The 18,029-nt window shown below is 39.8% G+C and overlaps 1 protein-coding gene across 1 annotated transcript in view; it reads right to left on the reverse strand.

The window, feature by feature from the left end:
- Positions 1-2,472: 2,472 nt before the first annotated feature.
- Positions 2,473-18,029, reverse strand: part of SPTLC2 (serine palmitoyltransferase long chain base subunit 2) — a 77,999-nt gene continuing 62,442 nt past the window's right edge. Inside the window, exons 10-12 of the mRNA XM_050897149.1 lie at positions 10,626-10,761; positions 8,367-8,496; positions 2,473-3,206 (exon numbers count right to left, since the gene is read on the reverse strand). Coding sequence (XP_050753106.1) covers positions 3,087-3,206; positions 8,367-8,496; positions 10,626-10,761 — 386 coding nt within the window. The 3' untranslated portion in view covers positions 2,473-3,086. The remainder of the gene's footprint in view (positions 3,207-8,366; positions 8,497-10,625; positions 10,762-18,029) is intronic.

Here is an 18,029-nt window from a genome sequence, read left to right on the forward strand (position 1 = left end):
GTTTTTTAGTAGATGTGAAAAGATTTTCCTGGCTTTCATGCTCCATGAATTACTGACTTAGAAGTGTGAAATCTTGGACTTGTAACTTCTTACTTTTTCAGAAGCAGTTTCAACAGGTACCAGACTTTGGCAAAACAGGTTCCCCTGAATAAAAGACCCGGGCGGGGGGGGGGAAGGTTGCTTACCAAAAAGGATATGGCAGGGCTGAAATGTAACCAAGCAGTTTGCAAATGCTACTAACTGCCCGAATGATTTCTGAAATGTCTTTGCAACCCAGAATTCAAAGTCATATGCAGACAGTGTGACATAATGGAAAGATACTAAATGGCAGAAGTTTAGCGTGAACACAATTTCCTCAACAAGTGCAACTGGAATCCCAATGGGGACCAGTAATTTTAAAACACTGACAATTTCAGAAGCGTTATACAGGAGTTATCTGAATTACTGACATTTATCCAGATGTTTTTCTCCCTTCTAAAGACAAGCTGCCCTAAAACTGAATCCCAGATACAAGATTAAGACTCAAGACTTGTAGAATCTATGATAACCCACTTCTAACTTAATACATCACAGTTTTCAAAGTGACTTGACTACACAGCAGAGAAAAGCATGCTGTACATCTGGGAATGCTCCAAACAGCTCCCTACTGACCCATGCCTATGCCTTCAAAGTTGGTCAGTTTTGTCTGATCTTGAACTGTTCCATGATCAAGTCAACAGGACCAGGGCTGGAGTTGAGGCTTCCTGCACTAACCTCCTCTTGTTCCCTACTACAACCCAGAAAGAAAAAAAAAAGCAATAATTCTTTGAGGTAAAGCTTCTTGAAGTCAGAAAGCAGGTCATCTGCTGGAATGTTAGAGCTAGTCCTGGGCAGAACTCAGGCAAGAAAGTAAGCTCATGTAATTGTAGTTTATTCACTCTGTGGCTGAACAAATGACACTACTCCATAGCTATCAAAGTTGCACATACAGGTTACAGACTTCTTGGACTGTGCACACACTTTGCTCCAGAAGGCAAGCAAATCAACATTAGTGGACTAAGACAGAAACAGTTATCTGCACCTATTTTGAAACAGTCAATTTTAGTTCTTCTCATCTAATTAAATTTCTGAAATGCAATGGTAAAAAACGGAATCAGTGTTTCAAAGTTCTGTTACATTAAAATGGAACAAGATCTATAAACGCATGAAGATAGATATTCTATAAAATAGAAGCCAATTCTGCTTTAAATCACCAGATGTATTTGCAGAACTGCTCGGTTCTAGTGACCAAAGTGCTCCTTCCCCGTTAGGTGCAGAGTGAACATAAAAGAACTTAACAAAAAATTACTAATTTTTTTCCAGCACCAGGCAAATAGCTTTGAGCTGCACTCTGCTTTAGCATTACTATGAGGAATCTGTTTAAAAAACTCCAGTCACCTGCAAAAAGCATCATGCTAACCCAAACTGAAGAGCTGGCCCAACCCAACTGACATGATGTTAAAACTTTACTATCTTTGCAGAAACCCTGCATGTCCAAGGTATAAAATACAGAAACAAACTATACTGCAACTGACTCCTGTTGTAAAATTTTTGGTACCTCTTCAATGATCCATTCTGTTCACTGAAAGAATTCGAGATGCAATGACTAAGTAGCAGACCACCTCTAAGGTGTGTTAGAGCAAAGGTGTCTATTTTAAACTTTGATCAGAGTAAGACAGTGTGGAACTTGCAAATAAAGATTCCAAACAGCAACTGGCTCAGTGAACATTAATTTGATCTCACAGTAACAGAAATGCAAAAGAATAAAGATCTCAAACTAAACGCACTTGTGAAGACATTCTCTCTTCAGGGAAGGCCTACACAGACATGCAGCTGCCAACTGAGACTTTGCTGGCTAGCCAAAATGTCATGTATGATACAAGACCCAAGTTGTCTATACTCTTTACATAAAAGCCTTGCGCAACAAGGCCAATGAAGAACACCTCATTTATGACAAGAAACAGTGAATTAGCGTGGCAAAGGGTAGCAATCAGTCTTTCACAGATCTGCATGAAATAAGTGGTTCTCCTAATAGTCATCCATTGTATAGGCCTGCTTATTGAGGGATTCTGGTCTTAACAAGAAACACAAGGCTTGCTATGGTTTACTTAATCCCAAGAGCACCCTTCTAGAACTTAGCAGTGACTTGTCCATGGTTTTATGATAATTCTAAAGCAAGAGAAATTAACCTGAAGATGAGAAAGCAACACACACTAAAATCACCTTTTTTTTTTTTTTAACAGAAGTATGTCAGAAGGAAGACAAAACACAGACCATTTAAAAAAAATAATTAACAAAAACCCTCTCCATCACTTACCCTATAACAAGAGGATAATTAGTGTCAAAACCAGGAGACAATCTGGTATCCATACTGTGAATGAAAAGAGGCTAGAGTCCCAGAAGTCCTTCTGCCTGTGGCTTACAAAACTAAATAATGTTTGGGAACAATGGTCCTGTCAGTGACATGTCAACAACACATTTATTTTAAAAAGGCTAAATTCAAGTTTTAAACACAAGTAACTGCAAAAGAAAAAAAAAAAACACAACAAACTTTGGTTGATTATCCATCTTGTTAAATATGTCAAAGTTAGCAATCAACAGTTTCTCTAGGAAGTCTCCAAGAACAGACAGGTCAGCTCACTCCTTACTGGGAAGGTCAGACACCTAGCAGTGACACTGGAAATGCTGCCATGCCAGCATCACACATGCTCACAACATTTCAGCCAGCATTTGGGAGGCTAATGGTGCATACAAAGTCTGAGCTGATCAGCCACAGCCAACTTGGGTTGCTGTGAACTCATTGAGACAAATAAATTAAAAAAGCAACAAGAAAAAATAAAGCCAAGCACCTCTAGGGCCAGACCCCGAAGACACAGGAATCAAAGCTTTTTTTTCTCCTCTCCCTATTTACAAAATGCCATTTAGAGCTGATGTGGCCACTTCAGCATTGTGAGGAAATGTCTTTTATGCTAAGCAGTCGTAAGTGTGTTGTTCATGGACGCTGTGGCCTGCGTGCCACGGAGTGTCCCACAGGCTGTGTCCCTCCCACCAAGGCACATGGAGGGAGTTCAGTCTTCTGTTTCTTCGTACGTTGTCTCGTCAAATGGCCGATCCAAGAGAGGTACCAAACGGTGACGGGAATATTTCAGTTGCAAAAGGTCCCCAACTTCATTGATTTCTTTTAAAACCTGAGAAAGAGACCACAGTAGATCAGCAGAGGAGACAGATGCAAGCAAGTTATCAGAACATCTTCCTTTTTGCATGCCTGCAGACTACTCTGACAGCCATTTTACTTAAGTGAGATTTTACTGTGCTGGAAGTCTGTAGCTTCAGAGGTGCATAGGATTTGGTTTTGATTTTAGCATTCAGAAGTCTTGAGAACAAGTGAGCAGCACTGGTCACTTACCCAAGAGTGACTGCACCCACCTGAATACTCCACTTCCAAGGCAGCATCATAATATCCAGCAATACTAACTCAAATTTCACAGTCGTCCCAAAAAAGCCATGACTATTCATAGACAGAAAAACAGAGAACAATGTTCCTCCCTTCCTGGAGGTAACACAGCTGAAGCAGGTTAAAAAAAAAAGTATGTGGAGGTTTGACTCCTCTTTATGTATCATTCAGTATGAAAACATGTGCGTTAGTATACCATCTCTGACCTACTGTATTTTTTAGATTGCAAGATAGCGAAAGGCAAACTGCAATATTGTGCTAAAAAGTTCTATTGATGCATTTGTTATATCTACATTTGGTTAATTTGCATTGTCCGTATACAACTAGAGATGCAAGCTCTGTATTGTAAACAACATTGCATGGGAGATTTTTGCCAGCCAATCCAAGGAATGAAAAAGAAAAAAAAGTTATTCAGGGTAGGATCCCAAGCCTTTTCTCCCTAGAAAGCAAGTCCCACTGACTGAGGTTGTCACAAAGGCAACACTCAGGCAACTGATGGCCCAGAACACTGCTGGTGAGCGAGCAAAACCTTTCACCGTTTTGACCTGAATGCAAATGTTATGAAGTTTACCGGACATGAAACATCTGCTAGTGTAAGAAATGACACTTTCTTTATGTGGCAATCTCTTTGATAAGACACTGGTTCACAATAGGGTTTGTTAAAAGCCAAACCCTAAGCTTCAATTCATTTCTCTACAGAACACTCCTGGAGCAAGGTACAAATCAAATCAGTTGCTGCAGACAAATCTGCAACAGTATGTGATGCTAATTATCTCATACAAGCAAGTGACAAAGAAATGCATTCAGAAGATGACTTCCAAGCCCAATGTGATTTTTGAACTCAAGGGCTGGCATTCTGCACTCCCTTGAATTGTAAATTTATTCAGATAGGTACATTCAGCATTCCTTCAGAATACCACTAATTCAACATTAATGCTTCAATTTTAATCTGGGTCAAATGCCTGTCTCTTGAGAATAGTTGGCAGATGGGGGTTAATATCACTACATGCTTTTCCTTCCTGGATGGATAGTTCAAGTTTTTGTTTCTTTAAACAATGGCCCCTCATGCTTGTTATATCTGGCAGCAAAAATCTCTCCACTCTAAAATTTGGGGGAACGACAAACCCAGAAGTTGGACCTTGGTAAAAACAAAACAAAAGCGTGGGCACAGTTTGCCAGAGCTTTAAGTACAGATCCCATATGGAAACAATTTAAGGTTGAATTTCTGTTGAAAGAGTCTGTTAACTGTTATTCTTGAATGCAGATTTAGGATTTTATTAATTTAAAACAAAAAGGACCATGTGACCAGCAAAGACTACAAAGGAAATGGCATTGGTGAACTCTGACTTCAGGAGAGTGTAATATATTTTTCATCACTGAAAAGAAAGCACCAGCCCACAGGGATGCAGGTTATGAGGGACTTCACTCTGATCCTGAGCCAAATATTTTCAGGCATGGAAGTTTTATTTACATAAAATGGTTAAAATTGTAACTGAGAACTCTTCCCCATCATATGGGTTTATTTAATGAGAACAACGAAGCATTACAAATACCAGCATTTACAAGACAAGCTTCTCTTCCTCATGCTCCAAACTTGGATAAATTTTGTTTAGAAAAAAATGCTATAACAGCCCTAGTTAGCATTCATGCACACACGGATGGGCTACCAGGTTCTCCTCTCCGTCACTGACTTGAAGAAGCTCTCTGCCAGCTCTCTCCAAGTCTATTCATTTCAGTTCTTTTTCCTCCTGGATACTGTTGCCACGTTTCAGCAGAGGGATCAGATCTGAGGGCTGCCTGAACGATTAGCTGCCTGAAATCAATCCCCTTTCACTGCATCACAAGAAAACACAACACAAAGTCACTGACACAAAGACTTGCTCCTTTTTAACTCCTCTTGCCAATGTTCTGGGTTCAGAGCGTGCAGCTGTTTTGAACCTTAAAGTGGATTACACTAACTTGGAACAAAGCCTCCATATACTGAGCTAAATCAGGATTTCTTCATTCACTTCAAAATTCACACCTCATTTTGTCCTGGATTAATTTTCTTAGGCAGACAAGCCCTAATATATTAAACAAGCATTTCCTCGATTTAGAGCATTTAGCACCTACAGGGGTACTCTAGAAATGAATCTTTAGAGATAAATGCACAAAACTTGAAACATTTTCTGGAAAGCAGAAAGACCTGTAAGTGAATTGACAGGAAAAGAGCTTTTTTAAGCAGAGCAATAGAAGTTACAGACTGGTTTTGGAAGAGAGCAAGTATAGCCCTTATACAGACCCTACAAAAGCAGCTTGTTATGGTAAAGACTCCAGCTAGTCACTAAGAGAGAAGACCAAGAATCTAACCAACAGCAAGATCGCATGATTGCTCAGGTAGTGCCAGCACGTCAAGTTTGCTCAGTTTCAGTTGTAGCTCAGTTTGCAGCAATATGATTTCAGAGACTTCAGTTTTCTTTCTTTTCCTTCCTCCCACCTCCTTCCCATTCATCCCCTCTTGCCCACCTGGCCAGAAGTTACTGCTCCCTCATTTTTGTCAATGCACTCAGTTCTACTACCATGCTCTGAGCCAAGTCTGTGATACTATTCATTTTATACGGGGGGAAAGGAAGGGGAGGAGAGGGCCTTCTCCAAACATACTCTTTCAGAATTTTTATTTGGAACAGAAACAACTGAATTGGGATAATTACGGGAAGAGTAGCAGGACAAGTAGCTGGGAAGGAACTCCTTAAGCAGTCTGCTGTTGGAGTGTCAGGGCAGAATCTCTCATGCTTACAAGGCAGAAACAACTCAGAAGCAGCACGTACAGCACCACAGATATATGGCAGGTTAACTGATACAGAACGACACTAAATATACATTACCAAACTGCACACACCACTGCCTTACTATTTTTCCTAACAAAACTGAAATAAAAAAGAGCCATTTTTAGCTGTTGATTTGAAAGTTCTGTGGCAGTGAACTGTCAAAAGTTTGAATCTATTTTTTTTTTTGACAAGACATTAGTAAATATCTGTTTATATGTCCCATTTGCTGTTCATGTATTGAAGTATTATCACCTGATCATATCTGGACACTGGGCATGATTTCCCCTTCATAACTCCATGATGACTACTCCCAATCATCTTCTTGTCCACAAAATGTTTGAAAATAGTTTCAAGGATTTTTTTCTCCATCATCTTCCCAAGGATCAAGGTGAGGCTTCTCAACCTGCAGTTCCTCAGATCACACTTCTTGCCCTTCTTGAAGTCAGTGGTGACATTTGCTTTCTTCCAATCCTCAGTAACCTCCCCCAATCACGATGGCCTTCCAAAGATGATAATCAAGAGTGGCGTTGCAGTGACAGCCAGCTCCCTCAACACTTGTGAGTGCATCCTAACAGGTCCCATAGGCTTGTGTATGTTCAGTTTGTTTAAATGTTCCCTTATTTGATCCTCTTTCACACCAAGGGTAAGCCTTCATTGCTCCGTATTTTTCCACTGACCTCATGGGCCCAGGATTCCTGAAGGCAAGTCTCATCAGTAAAGACTGAGGCAACAAAGGCACTGAGTACCCTGGCCTCTTGCATGTCATTTGTCACCTGATCCCTATGCCATTCAGCAGCAGTCCCACATTTTCTCTACTCTTCCTTTTGCTACTAATATCCCCATAAAAGCCCTGTCTGCTGCATTCCATGTCCTTTGACAGACTCAGCTCCAGGTGGGCTTTGGCTTTCCTGACCCCACCCCCTGGATGCTCAAGACTGTGTGTCTGTTCCTCCTGGGTCACCTGTCCCTGCTTGCACCTCTTATATGCTTCCATTTTATGTTTTTGTTGGTTTGTTCATCTGTGCAGGCTTCCCACTACATTTGGTCTCCTGTAAGTCAGGATGGACCATTCTTCAGGGCGGGGTGGGATGGGGTGGGGTTGATGGGGAGGGGATGGGGTGGGGAGAAAAATCAACCAGCTGTCCTGGATACCTCATCTCTTCGGGACCGTATCCTACAGGATTCTTTCAAGCAGGTCTCTGAACAGGACAGAGTCTACTCTCCTGAAGTCCAAGGTTATGACTCAACCTGGCTTAGGTTCTGAGTCACAGAACAGCAAAGTGGGGAAAAAATACAATGAAGAACTTTGACAGAGCCTAAGACAGCCCATGTCTATTAAAGAAGACTCAAAATGAATGTAGTTACCACACCAAAATGTAATAAGGATAGTCAGGTTTATTCATATAATCCTCTTTCAATTATATTAGTCAGAGAGTAACTTCCATCCTTAATTTTTAAGGCAGCACCTCCTAACTGTGATGCAGGCCTCCTTAGAGGGGACCTCCATTCCCACTGGAACACGCTTAGTGCAGGCAGGAGTCAGTAAGGCATTGCATGTGGCACAGACTCATTTAGGACAGGATCATTTAAGATACAGTGCTCTAAAGCTGTAAACAAGAACCAGAATAGTAATCTTCAGAATAAAAATTCTCATTGGTAATCATCTGCTGAGGTTTGCACCTGCTTTTGAGAAGAGCATAGATGTTTTGGAGGTTCTCAGGCTTTTTTTTTCCCCCTTACCTTCTGCATCTAGGGTCAGAAGAAGCAGAATTTTTTCCTTCTAAAAGATTCAGTGGAAGGTAGAGCCTCTTAAGAGGGGAAAAAACATTGTCTCAAAGGAATGAGACTTCTCCTATTTTAAATGATGTGAGAGAGACAGAAAGTCCCTGAGATTCACTGTAGACAGCCATTCTGCATTGCTGAAGCAAGGAGAGATGGAGTCATTGCCAGCTCTACTACGCAAGGCTTTGAACATTAGGTTCAACTAGTTTGTGTACCAAACACTGAACCAGTCTACAAAAAATACACAATTGTTGTATCTGTTTATAGAAGGCATGAGCAAAAGGAAGACAAGATGAGACACTTACCGTATCAAGCATCTCTCTGGTATGAGCTGCAGACAAACAGAATCTGGCTCTGGACTCTATGATGGGGGTGGCAGGGAAGCCCACAACCACAACACCAATGTTCCGCTTCAGCATCTCACGCCCAAACGCACTGCCAGAGAGAACAAGAAAGATTGTCAAAATGATACCAGTGGAGGCAAAGCAGCATGAAGCTCTCAGTATGTTAACCCATATAGGCCTTTGTTGAAGCAAGCCTGTAAGACTACAATTTGGAGCTTCCAGTGCTTTCTTTTAGAGGCAGAACGCCTGTTCGCAAAAGCCTTTTTTAAATTCAATCCCAAGGTAGTCCTCCTCAAAAGGTTTCACTGTATTAAATTCTAACAAAGCTGAAAGATTATATGTGGCAGAGGCTGGTCTTTTAGCAGGCTGTCTCTAAATGGATTTGTAACCTAAGCTTGGAAATCTTTTCAATAGAGAACAGGGATTTTGGCTCAAGTTTTGACTATACAAGGAATCCCTCATGCTGCAATCCCCCAAAGCAGATGATTCTGCAGTTTCAAGATGGTTTGTTTTCACCAATTTAATTCAATTAAAGTACATTATGGTGTCACAGAACGTACCACTTTTTAAGTGCCTATCTTAAGAACCACTGAATTGCCACAATAAATTGAGATAATCTAATCTGATACCAAATATTTTTAAGGAAGGTGTAAAAACCTCATACAACTGTCACACAGTATCTTCAACAAAACAAATTCTTATGAGGATTAAAGAAATTAACAGCTGTGACTTATGTGATGAGAGGCACGAAGATCTAGATCCTTTCTGTAATGGCAGTGCAATTGTGGGTGTTTCTACAGGCCACAGGAAATGGTTAATCCTTTTTGAACTGACCTTGTCTTGAGAAGTAGCAATGAACTTAAGAGGCTTATAAGGATGTATAAAAATAACATCCTTTTACTAGGTTTTTAAAATTTCTGCCTTTCACTTCTGCTACAACTATTTTCCTTATAAATAGGTGCACCCTGATACACTTCATTGTGTATCCATTTAGTACTCTCAAACTATTTTAAAAACAGACTACAAGAGACAAAGAAAGGATGAAGTAGACCCGATGCAGATCCTAAGGGCCAACTCTCATCAGAGCTGTGTTCTTGCTTGTTTTTAAGTTACTGACCCAGCTGCTCAGCTAATAAACATTTCCATGAACATTTCCAGGGAAAAGATTGTACTGACTGGTAGAGCAGCTGGGCAGTAGAAACAGTATGCCTCTGTGTGCTGCATGGCGCACACTGCAGACTCTACAGCACCCATAAAGGTTACAGGCCTTTTAAATTTGGTTATACTGAGAAGGGTGGAGGAAGACTGTATCTAGCTTCATGCAAAGTGCTAGAAGATGTTTGTTCTCTCACAGAACCACAGTGCTTAGCTGGACTGAAGCCTAACTGAGCTAGAAGAGCACTAGAGATGTTCGATATGGCTTAAAATGAAGCTATGCTTTCCAAATTTGAAAGTGTTGGTTGAGCACTGCATTATACATGGACACTGAAAACCAGCTATCAAAACCAAGTTGTCCTTGAAATCAGGCTTTTGCTTATGCTGTAAAAATTTTTAACATATACATTATATCCTGCTTGCAGAATTTTAGCCTTAATTATCCACACAGCAGCACACAAGTCCATAAGCATTTATAAAGCTATGTGTTACCGTTCTATTAGTATTTACTAACAATACCCGAGCTACTAAAACCAGAACTCTTAAAAAACTTGGGATTCATGAAATACAGGTTTTTGTGTCCCATCATGTCCTGCCCCCCTGCTTTTTGGTTTTTTTTGGGTTTTTTTGTTTGTTTGTTTGTTTTTAATTTTCAGAGTTCATCTGTGGAAGTGTTGGCTGTTTCTGATCCAGGAGCTGGTTGAAAGATTCCTCCAGTGACTTTTAATGTTAATTTCCATTGACTTTCAGCTTCTCCTTAGCACATATATACACTTTACATATAAAAAAAATTACCGCCCCCCCCCCCCCCCCCCCCCCGCAACTTTTAAAACATGGCATGTAGTGGCAAAATTACTTCCCTGAAGTGCTTTCTTGCTGCCCCAAGCTACAAGCCTTGATATTCTCAAGACCACTTATAGGAAGCTTCCATGTTTTGTAAGACTCAGTAATGATCATAAAAGCAAAAATCAAACCAGTCTTTTCTTATATTTAGAAAAGTCTTAATATTCTTGTACCATCCTAGCTTTAAAGAAGATGGATGAGAAGTTATCCTGTTAAACCTACCCAATTTTTGCTGGCATGTACAGCATCAGAGGCACAACAGGGGACTCTTCATTTCCATAGATGATAAAGCCCATTTCTTTCAGTCGTCTCCTGAAATATCTCGTGTTCTCTGCTAGCTGCTGCACACGCGCTTTCCCTAGAAAACAAATTAAGATAAGACCATGAACACAATAGTCATAAGTCACATGCGTAACTGCAACACAAGACCTCTAGCTGAAGTACAAACTATGAATGTACCGCTTGTCCTTATGGAAGTGTTAAAATTAAATGCAAACTAGAATTTGCAGTTTCTTATCCCTCATGTAATCAAGATTAATCACTCATTTTCTAATAAGGCTGTAGCTGAATGGACTAAGACAGGCACAACCATCAAGTCCAAGCACTCCTTAGTTTTTCCATATCAGGTTTTTAATCAAGCGGTACCTGGCAAAACAAGGTAGTTACCTGCTTTTAAACAAGGTTCAAAATTTGCTCAAAATTCACTGGTAACTGCATCTTGAAGAAGAGTTTGCTTACACTTTGAATAATTAATGGAAACCTACTGAATCAGCTGGGGCTGTTCACCATGTTTTATCCTGCTTATCTGTATTAATGGAAATTACTACTTTCCTCCTTAGGTCTGCTTGCTGATCATGTGGCTGCTCCCTAACTTTTTTCAGTTAAAATGAGCTGGGTTTAAATTAAACCGATTACTTCTGATAATCCAGCTCACTTCGCATAAGCAGCAGCAGCCAATTTATCAGGTATTCAGCCAATTCTGTATGGGGTTTTTTTTGACATTTGTCAAAATTAGTACACAGGACATGAGACAGCTAGTATAATTTAAATATTCCAGCTATTCAGATATGCATAGGACAACCTATTTATTAGATAATTAAATTCTAGCCTAGCACAGTGTACTACATTTCTGTATTGCCCAGAAAAAGATCCACATCATCTCACCTAAGCAGATGATAATGCATTTCTGATCACCTAATACTCTAATGTGCTTAAGAGATTAAGCACGATGCCATTGATGAGACTATAATAAGTAACATTTATAATTACTTGTCTCTGGTCCACAGACTACATTTCTGGATAATTGATTATCCAGACACTGCCTTTACCAGATGGGTGATTCATATACTGAAGCATTAAATCTACAGCAGTGCGGATCTATGCCACATAGTGAAGTCGGCTGCTAGATATTAATCTTTTTCCTTTAAAGTAGTAGATAACATAAGGTGATTAACCAAAAGGAATGCCAGGTCTCAAAGAAACATCCAACACCCACATAGCTCTGCTCCAGGCCAGAACAAATGTAATTTTAAGAACCTATATAGTTTTTGTAGCCAAGAGTATCAGACATTCCACCCACAACCATGCAATCAGAGGCAAAATCCCATCAAAGGCAAAGCATGAGAAAAAAGGATGAAACCTGTTACGTTTGCAAAACTTGGCCTATCATTAGCGGGCAGAAGTTGGTATTTTAACAGCATTCACAGCCATTTAATACATCTCTTCTCCTCCATTAACAGCATTATTTCTTAATCTTGTCTCCCCTAGAGTTTCTGCAGAAGCTTAATTCCTCTTCCCCAAAAAGAGCAGTAAGATTTCAGTAAAACAAAGTCATCTTGTGCTTATGAAACTTATTTTTTAATTGGGTCACATCAGATCAGATCCTCTAGTGGAGGCCTAGCTTTCTCTTATGTTTTCAGACCAATTATTTGGTTATTTTAAATACCCTAGACTGCAAAGTGAAGTTGAAAAAAATAAAAACCCCAACAAAATAAAAAGAAACAGGCCTACTGCAAGATACTACAGATAGTAGGCCAAAAGCCACTACTTGCATTTTTAACATTAAGACAATCAATAAAAACACAAGTGTCCAGAGCAATGTACATGCAGGAAAAAAGCTACTATGGTACCTTCTGAGAAAGCTGCATCCACATGTCTCCTATACAGAAACACACAACTTCTGACAACATTTCAAGTCAATGATGTACAATGCTACCAAAATACACATGAGATTTCACCACTCTGAGAGTAGTAAGGTAACGTACACAGCTGGATACAACTGCTGTGATCAGCCCCTCTCCCACGACCAGGAATGCAGCTTCTCCAATACATATATTCTCTCCATGCTCCCATAAAGCACGGAGTTTACAGTGCTTCAAGCAGAAGGAACTTGAGCACCTTTATAGTTTTCCCCTCTACACAGTCACACCCTTTTCCAAGTTGTTGGGAGCCTTCCAGCTAAAGATTAAAGAGCAACCTTAATTTGTAGTTGGCAACCGCTTCACAGTCTTCCTTAAACTCTTTCCTGTAAAAAGAGTTTATGATTCTAGATTTGTCCTTATAGACTGAAGAGTGCTTTGAGACGTAAACAAGTTTCATGCGCAAATCTTTCCGTTCTCTACAGAAATGTAATCAGCTACTACAGCAACTGACAGATTTGGAAGACACTTGCCTTCTTCAGGTTTGTGGGTCTCAAAAGCCTATCAGCTTTTATTTCACTCCAGAACCATCAGTCAATTTAATGAAATTATTAGTTCTCTCAAAACTTGTCACCATGGCTACAACAATATTACCAAGAACTTGAAAACATATTCAGTGGTGTCTTCTCACTACCCACCACGTGTCATTACCATCTTCTGAAGAGAATTGTAGTCATGGTGAAGCAAAGCACCAGGAATCTGGTGGAACAAGAACTGGGCACAGGTTCCTTGTCCTCCGCTTTCCTTTCTCCCTGCATCCTGTGCAAGTACTCTCCTCTGCACTTCAACATATTTAGTTTCCTATTCCACTATAAAATCCTGCACTTGAAGAGTGATGCCACATGTTAATTGAATAGGGTTTGCAATATTATGCAATAAGCATACACCCAGTGTTCAGCTCTGTTAACATTTGCTGGTTCAGCCCCACTGGTACACACTAGTGTAGCAAGCTGTTAACTGCTTCTACAGTTTTACCATGTTTTCTGGGACCACAAAGACAAACTGAGCAGTGCCTGGAGACAGCAGTGACTAGGTATCACTGCTAATCCCACTTGTACCCAAACAGTGCTTAAGCATTCAGACAGGACCTCAAAATCCCTTCCCAGCCCAAACATCATCTTAGGCTCAGAGCTCTGTCCACATCTGCTCAACTGCAGGCCTAGAAATACTGCCAGGACTGCAGCAATCCTCCAGCAACTGGCTTTCTTGGCAGTATGCAGCTTCATTTTTAAGACCACGCAAAAAAGGCCGGCTCAGACACCACCCTGCCAATTGTTCTCGCATAGGAGTTGTGCAACAATTCTGGTAACATCCTTTCATCTAGGAAACTGGAATGTTATGACCTTCAGGGAGGGAAGAAAAGGGGGAAGAAAGGGAGGATTACTGGAACGGAGTTCTTCAAAAGGCTAGAAAACTAGAACCCCTTATCAGAGCAACTGATCTGAAGTCCCTTATGGGTCCTGTAAATGGCTTAAACTAGCTACTGACAGACCTACACTGGAATTAGAGGATTAACTAATAACTTCTCCTTTGCTTTTATTCCCTTTTGCAAGTTTACTGCAGTCGTAACAAGATTGCTCTTGCAATTTAGTAAAACGCTTCCTTGCTTGTAGCAGCCTGGTCATCGTTTAGTCTAAAGCCCACACATATCCCCCTAAAGAACATGCTGCCATTGTATCAGAAGTGAAGGTCACATGCCACCTAAAGAGGAGAAACACTCTCCCTTTACCACCCTCAACTCAGAGCTGTAGCTGTGTGGACTCAGCAGAGAAAGAAAAAAGAACAGAGAAAAGAAATGCAACAATTGCCTCTGCTTGGATAGCTAAGATGGGCTGAATATTTATAGCTGACAGCTTGAGAAGACGAACGTGCTTTTACTTGACATAACCTTATATCAGTCCAAGCTAACACACAGACACTTTAAATTGGCATTGCTCATTTTTACACCGACATTTGTTTTACTGTACACCTTAATTGCAGAATATGTGCTACAGAGTTGAAGCCCTCCTACCCCAGGTGCTAATAACCAAGTGTGAACTCCCATATCAGCAGCAGCTTTGCTGAGGAAGTCACTCAGAGCTCCTCTCAAACCTTTGCTCTAAGGCATTGCCCATAACATCACGGCTGTTATCTACTCTACATGACCAAGAATGCCAGATATATGCTTTTGCATTTATAAACCCTAAGCAATTTAACTCCAGACTTAACAGAACGGACAAGTCAGGCTTTAGAGTTTCTGCAGAAGGGTTCAATACCACCAGCTGAACCAATGCAGTAAGTAATGGCTGATTGACTGTAGTATTTTTACCATTCTTCCAATACTTAGCACATACCTTCCAATATGAACAGCAAACTTTTGCCCACTTCTACACAAGCTTCAAAAGATGGTGTTTCTAGATTTGTGCTGAGGGAGAGTATTTCTCTTTTCTGACATTTTACCATATGGCATATCAAGCCTTACAAATATATCAGACAAGCAATATTCTTTAAAAAATGCAGCTAGCATCTCCCTGAAAAAAAAAAAATTCCAACACCCTAGAGAAAGCACTCCATTATGAACGTAAAGGAACATGACATGCATATTCCCCACAACCCTAGTGGAAAGTAAATTAGTACCTCTGCCAGGACAGATCCCCACAGGCTAAAAGAATAATATTTCATCACTTGTGAAGGCCTCTGCTTTAGAGGTCATATTGCACAGAAAGACAGAAGTTATAGTGAAAACATTATCTAGGAGATATTTAAGCAAATTTCTTCTTGAAGCAGAAATTAAGTTGATACTTACCATAGTTATCTGCAGGATAAAAAGGGGGCTGCACATTCCACCACACCAAATCTAAACTCCTCTTGCAATGGGTTTATCAATGAGGCACAGAGAAACTCACCTCTAGTTAGTCTTGCTGCTCTTTACATCATAGAAGTTCATGCTTAAGCTAATAGTCCAAATACTGCAAGGATTCTCAGACAACCCTTCTTTGCAAAAGGCAGTTTAATAAATACACAGCAATTGCTCAGCAATTAAAAAATTTTGCAAGGCCAGGATGAACTCAGTCTTTAAAAAAAAAAAAAAAAGAAAACCAGACACTTCTTAGAACTGAGATCTGTGTAACTTCTCTATGCCGTGTTAACAAATCATTTCTACAAAGAACAAAGAAGCCCTAGAATTTGTGGAAGTTACTCACGACAAAGTTCTAATATTTGTAACATTCCTGTCATCTATTAAGGCTGATGAATAAGCTATCATAGATGGTACTGGACTCAAAAGAAAATTTAGTTCAACCAGGATGTATTTGTTTTTCCCCCCTCTTGTGATCTCTAGGCAGTAATTGGAGAGCAATCACAAATCTGTCCTTCTAAACAATGCAACACTTCATCAGCAAGGCTTCTTGAGAAATAAAAGGCATGTTGCATTGTACACAAACAGACTACTGACTGACACTGAACTCCAGAGGGGCAAACCAACTTCAGATGGGCAAAAAACCACAAGCACTAGGGATCACTGTCACCTGGATCTAAAACAAAGATACTTGATATAATACAAAGGAAACTATATGTTTACATTTTTAATTAATTCTTATAAAGACTTCAAAGCAACATAGTAGGACACATCTTTAAAAATGGTTCCTGAGCAGCGAAACTGCTAACTGTATGCACAAGCTGCAATACAGCTCTTGGTCAACAAACACCAGTTCACATTAGATAGCTATGATGAAATTACTATAGATTCTTTCATTAACTACTCTTGTAGCTGTTTGACAGAGTTTTGATCTTGCAGTCTTAATTTAACCTTTTTTTTTGTTGCCAAGATGGACAATGAGGCTAAATGAGCAATTTCATGCCTTTATCTTACATACCAGCTGAAGGCTAAAAACTTTGGTTTTAATGATTAAATGAAAAATTTAGAATAAAAGAAAACTCTTGATATGAATAGAATGCTATTCAGTACATGCAGAATCATTTCACTTGTGATACATATTTATCGCCCCAATTATTCAGTCTCTTAACAACAGCTCACGCTGTAACATAATGGAACACCCTCAGTTCTAGTTTTCATTATGCGATCAACGAAATTAAAACATTTACTAGCAGAGTTTTGTAAGAATTCTGTGAGAACTTGTGAAGATGTACTCTGATAGTAGCACACCGCCTCTGATAAGACTCAGTATGTATCTAACAAGAAGTAGGTTTTGTTAAGAAGATTGGCTGGAGCATATTAAACACATTTTTTAAATCACTGCAAGAACTAAAGAAGATTAGGGCAAGTTAATCTTAGTATCAGATCCATAAGGCATCTTTGAGATGAAAACACTCCATTAATTCTTTGCACAAGAGTTACTTTCAGTCTCTAATGTAATTTGTTTTGCATTGTTTTTCAAGCTTGTCCCATCTTACAAACTCTTGCCAGTGCAGAGGTGTTGGAGGTGAGAAGCATTATATCACCTATTGACAGATGTGCCATCCTTAATTTGTGGCAGAATCATTTCTCTTGGTATAGCTTATTTCAGTCAACAAAGAGATTTATCTGGCAATAAGTTTACCCTGACAAATACCACAGCTTTACTGATGTTAGCATGACCTCAACAGGAATACTTTGCTAGGAGGGATATCAGTTTTGTAGGACTGCTTACCTTGGGCAGGTTTCTTGTCCTCTCCTCTCCTGACAGCCACAATCTAGGGAATCTAATAAACCTTTTCCCTGCCTTGTACAAATGCTTTCCCAAGACTACATAAATTAATTTTTTGGTCTTTCTTTGAAGAAAAAATAAAAATAAAAATCAAGCTAACTAAAAGAAGGTACTTGGTCAACTAAGTGCTCGCGTGGATTATGGCAGCTCTGTGTGCATGTATATGCGCATGCATATGTGTGAAAGGACATCAAAGCAGCAGATCTCAACCTACGTTTTCAGGAAACAATGCTGAAAGGCATTTTATAACCTGAGCAGTAATGTTTACTGACTGTTGCTAGTTACTTAAGTAACAACTGAGCCTCCATATTCCTGTGTGGAATAAAAAGAGCTTGTGGAAAGGGTATATTCTGTAGCATCCACCATTGTTCCCAAATGACACGACCAACCTACAACCCAATTTTATGGAAATCCTTGACCACACAAGCTTACTAAGATTTTTACCAGACATGTATGTAATTAAAAGCCAACCATCACCGAAAACTGAAAAAAAAAGAGAAAGAAATCACAATCCATTACGAAGGCACAGAGAACAAAGTGATGGCACCGTGTCCTGTTCCCCAAACAGAAGATAAAGTGACTAAATACATCCTACACGAAAGGATATGGACCAGGCTGCAACATTTCATGGCTGCTTTTCTGAGAGCACCAGCATCAATGACAGTGAAGATAAAGCACTATTTCACTAGCATGAATAGAGCTTTTTCTCCACATACCTTGCTACCAATGGGCCAAATAGAAGA

This window comes from Gymnogyps californianus, chromosome 5 (assembly GCF_018139145.2).
Source record: "Gymnogyps californianus isolate 813 chromosome 5, ASM1813914v2, whole genome shotgun sequence".
NCBI lineage: Eukaryota > Metazoa > Chordata > Aves > Accipitriformes > Cathartidae > Gymnogyps > Gymnogyps californianus.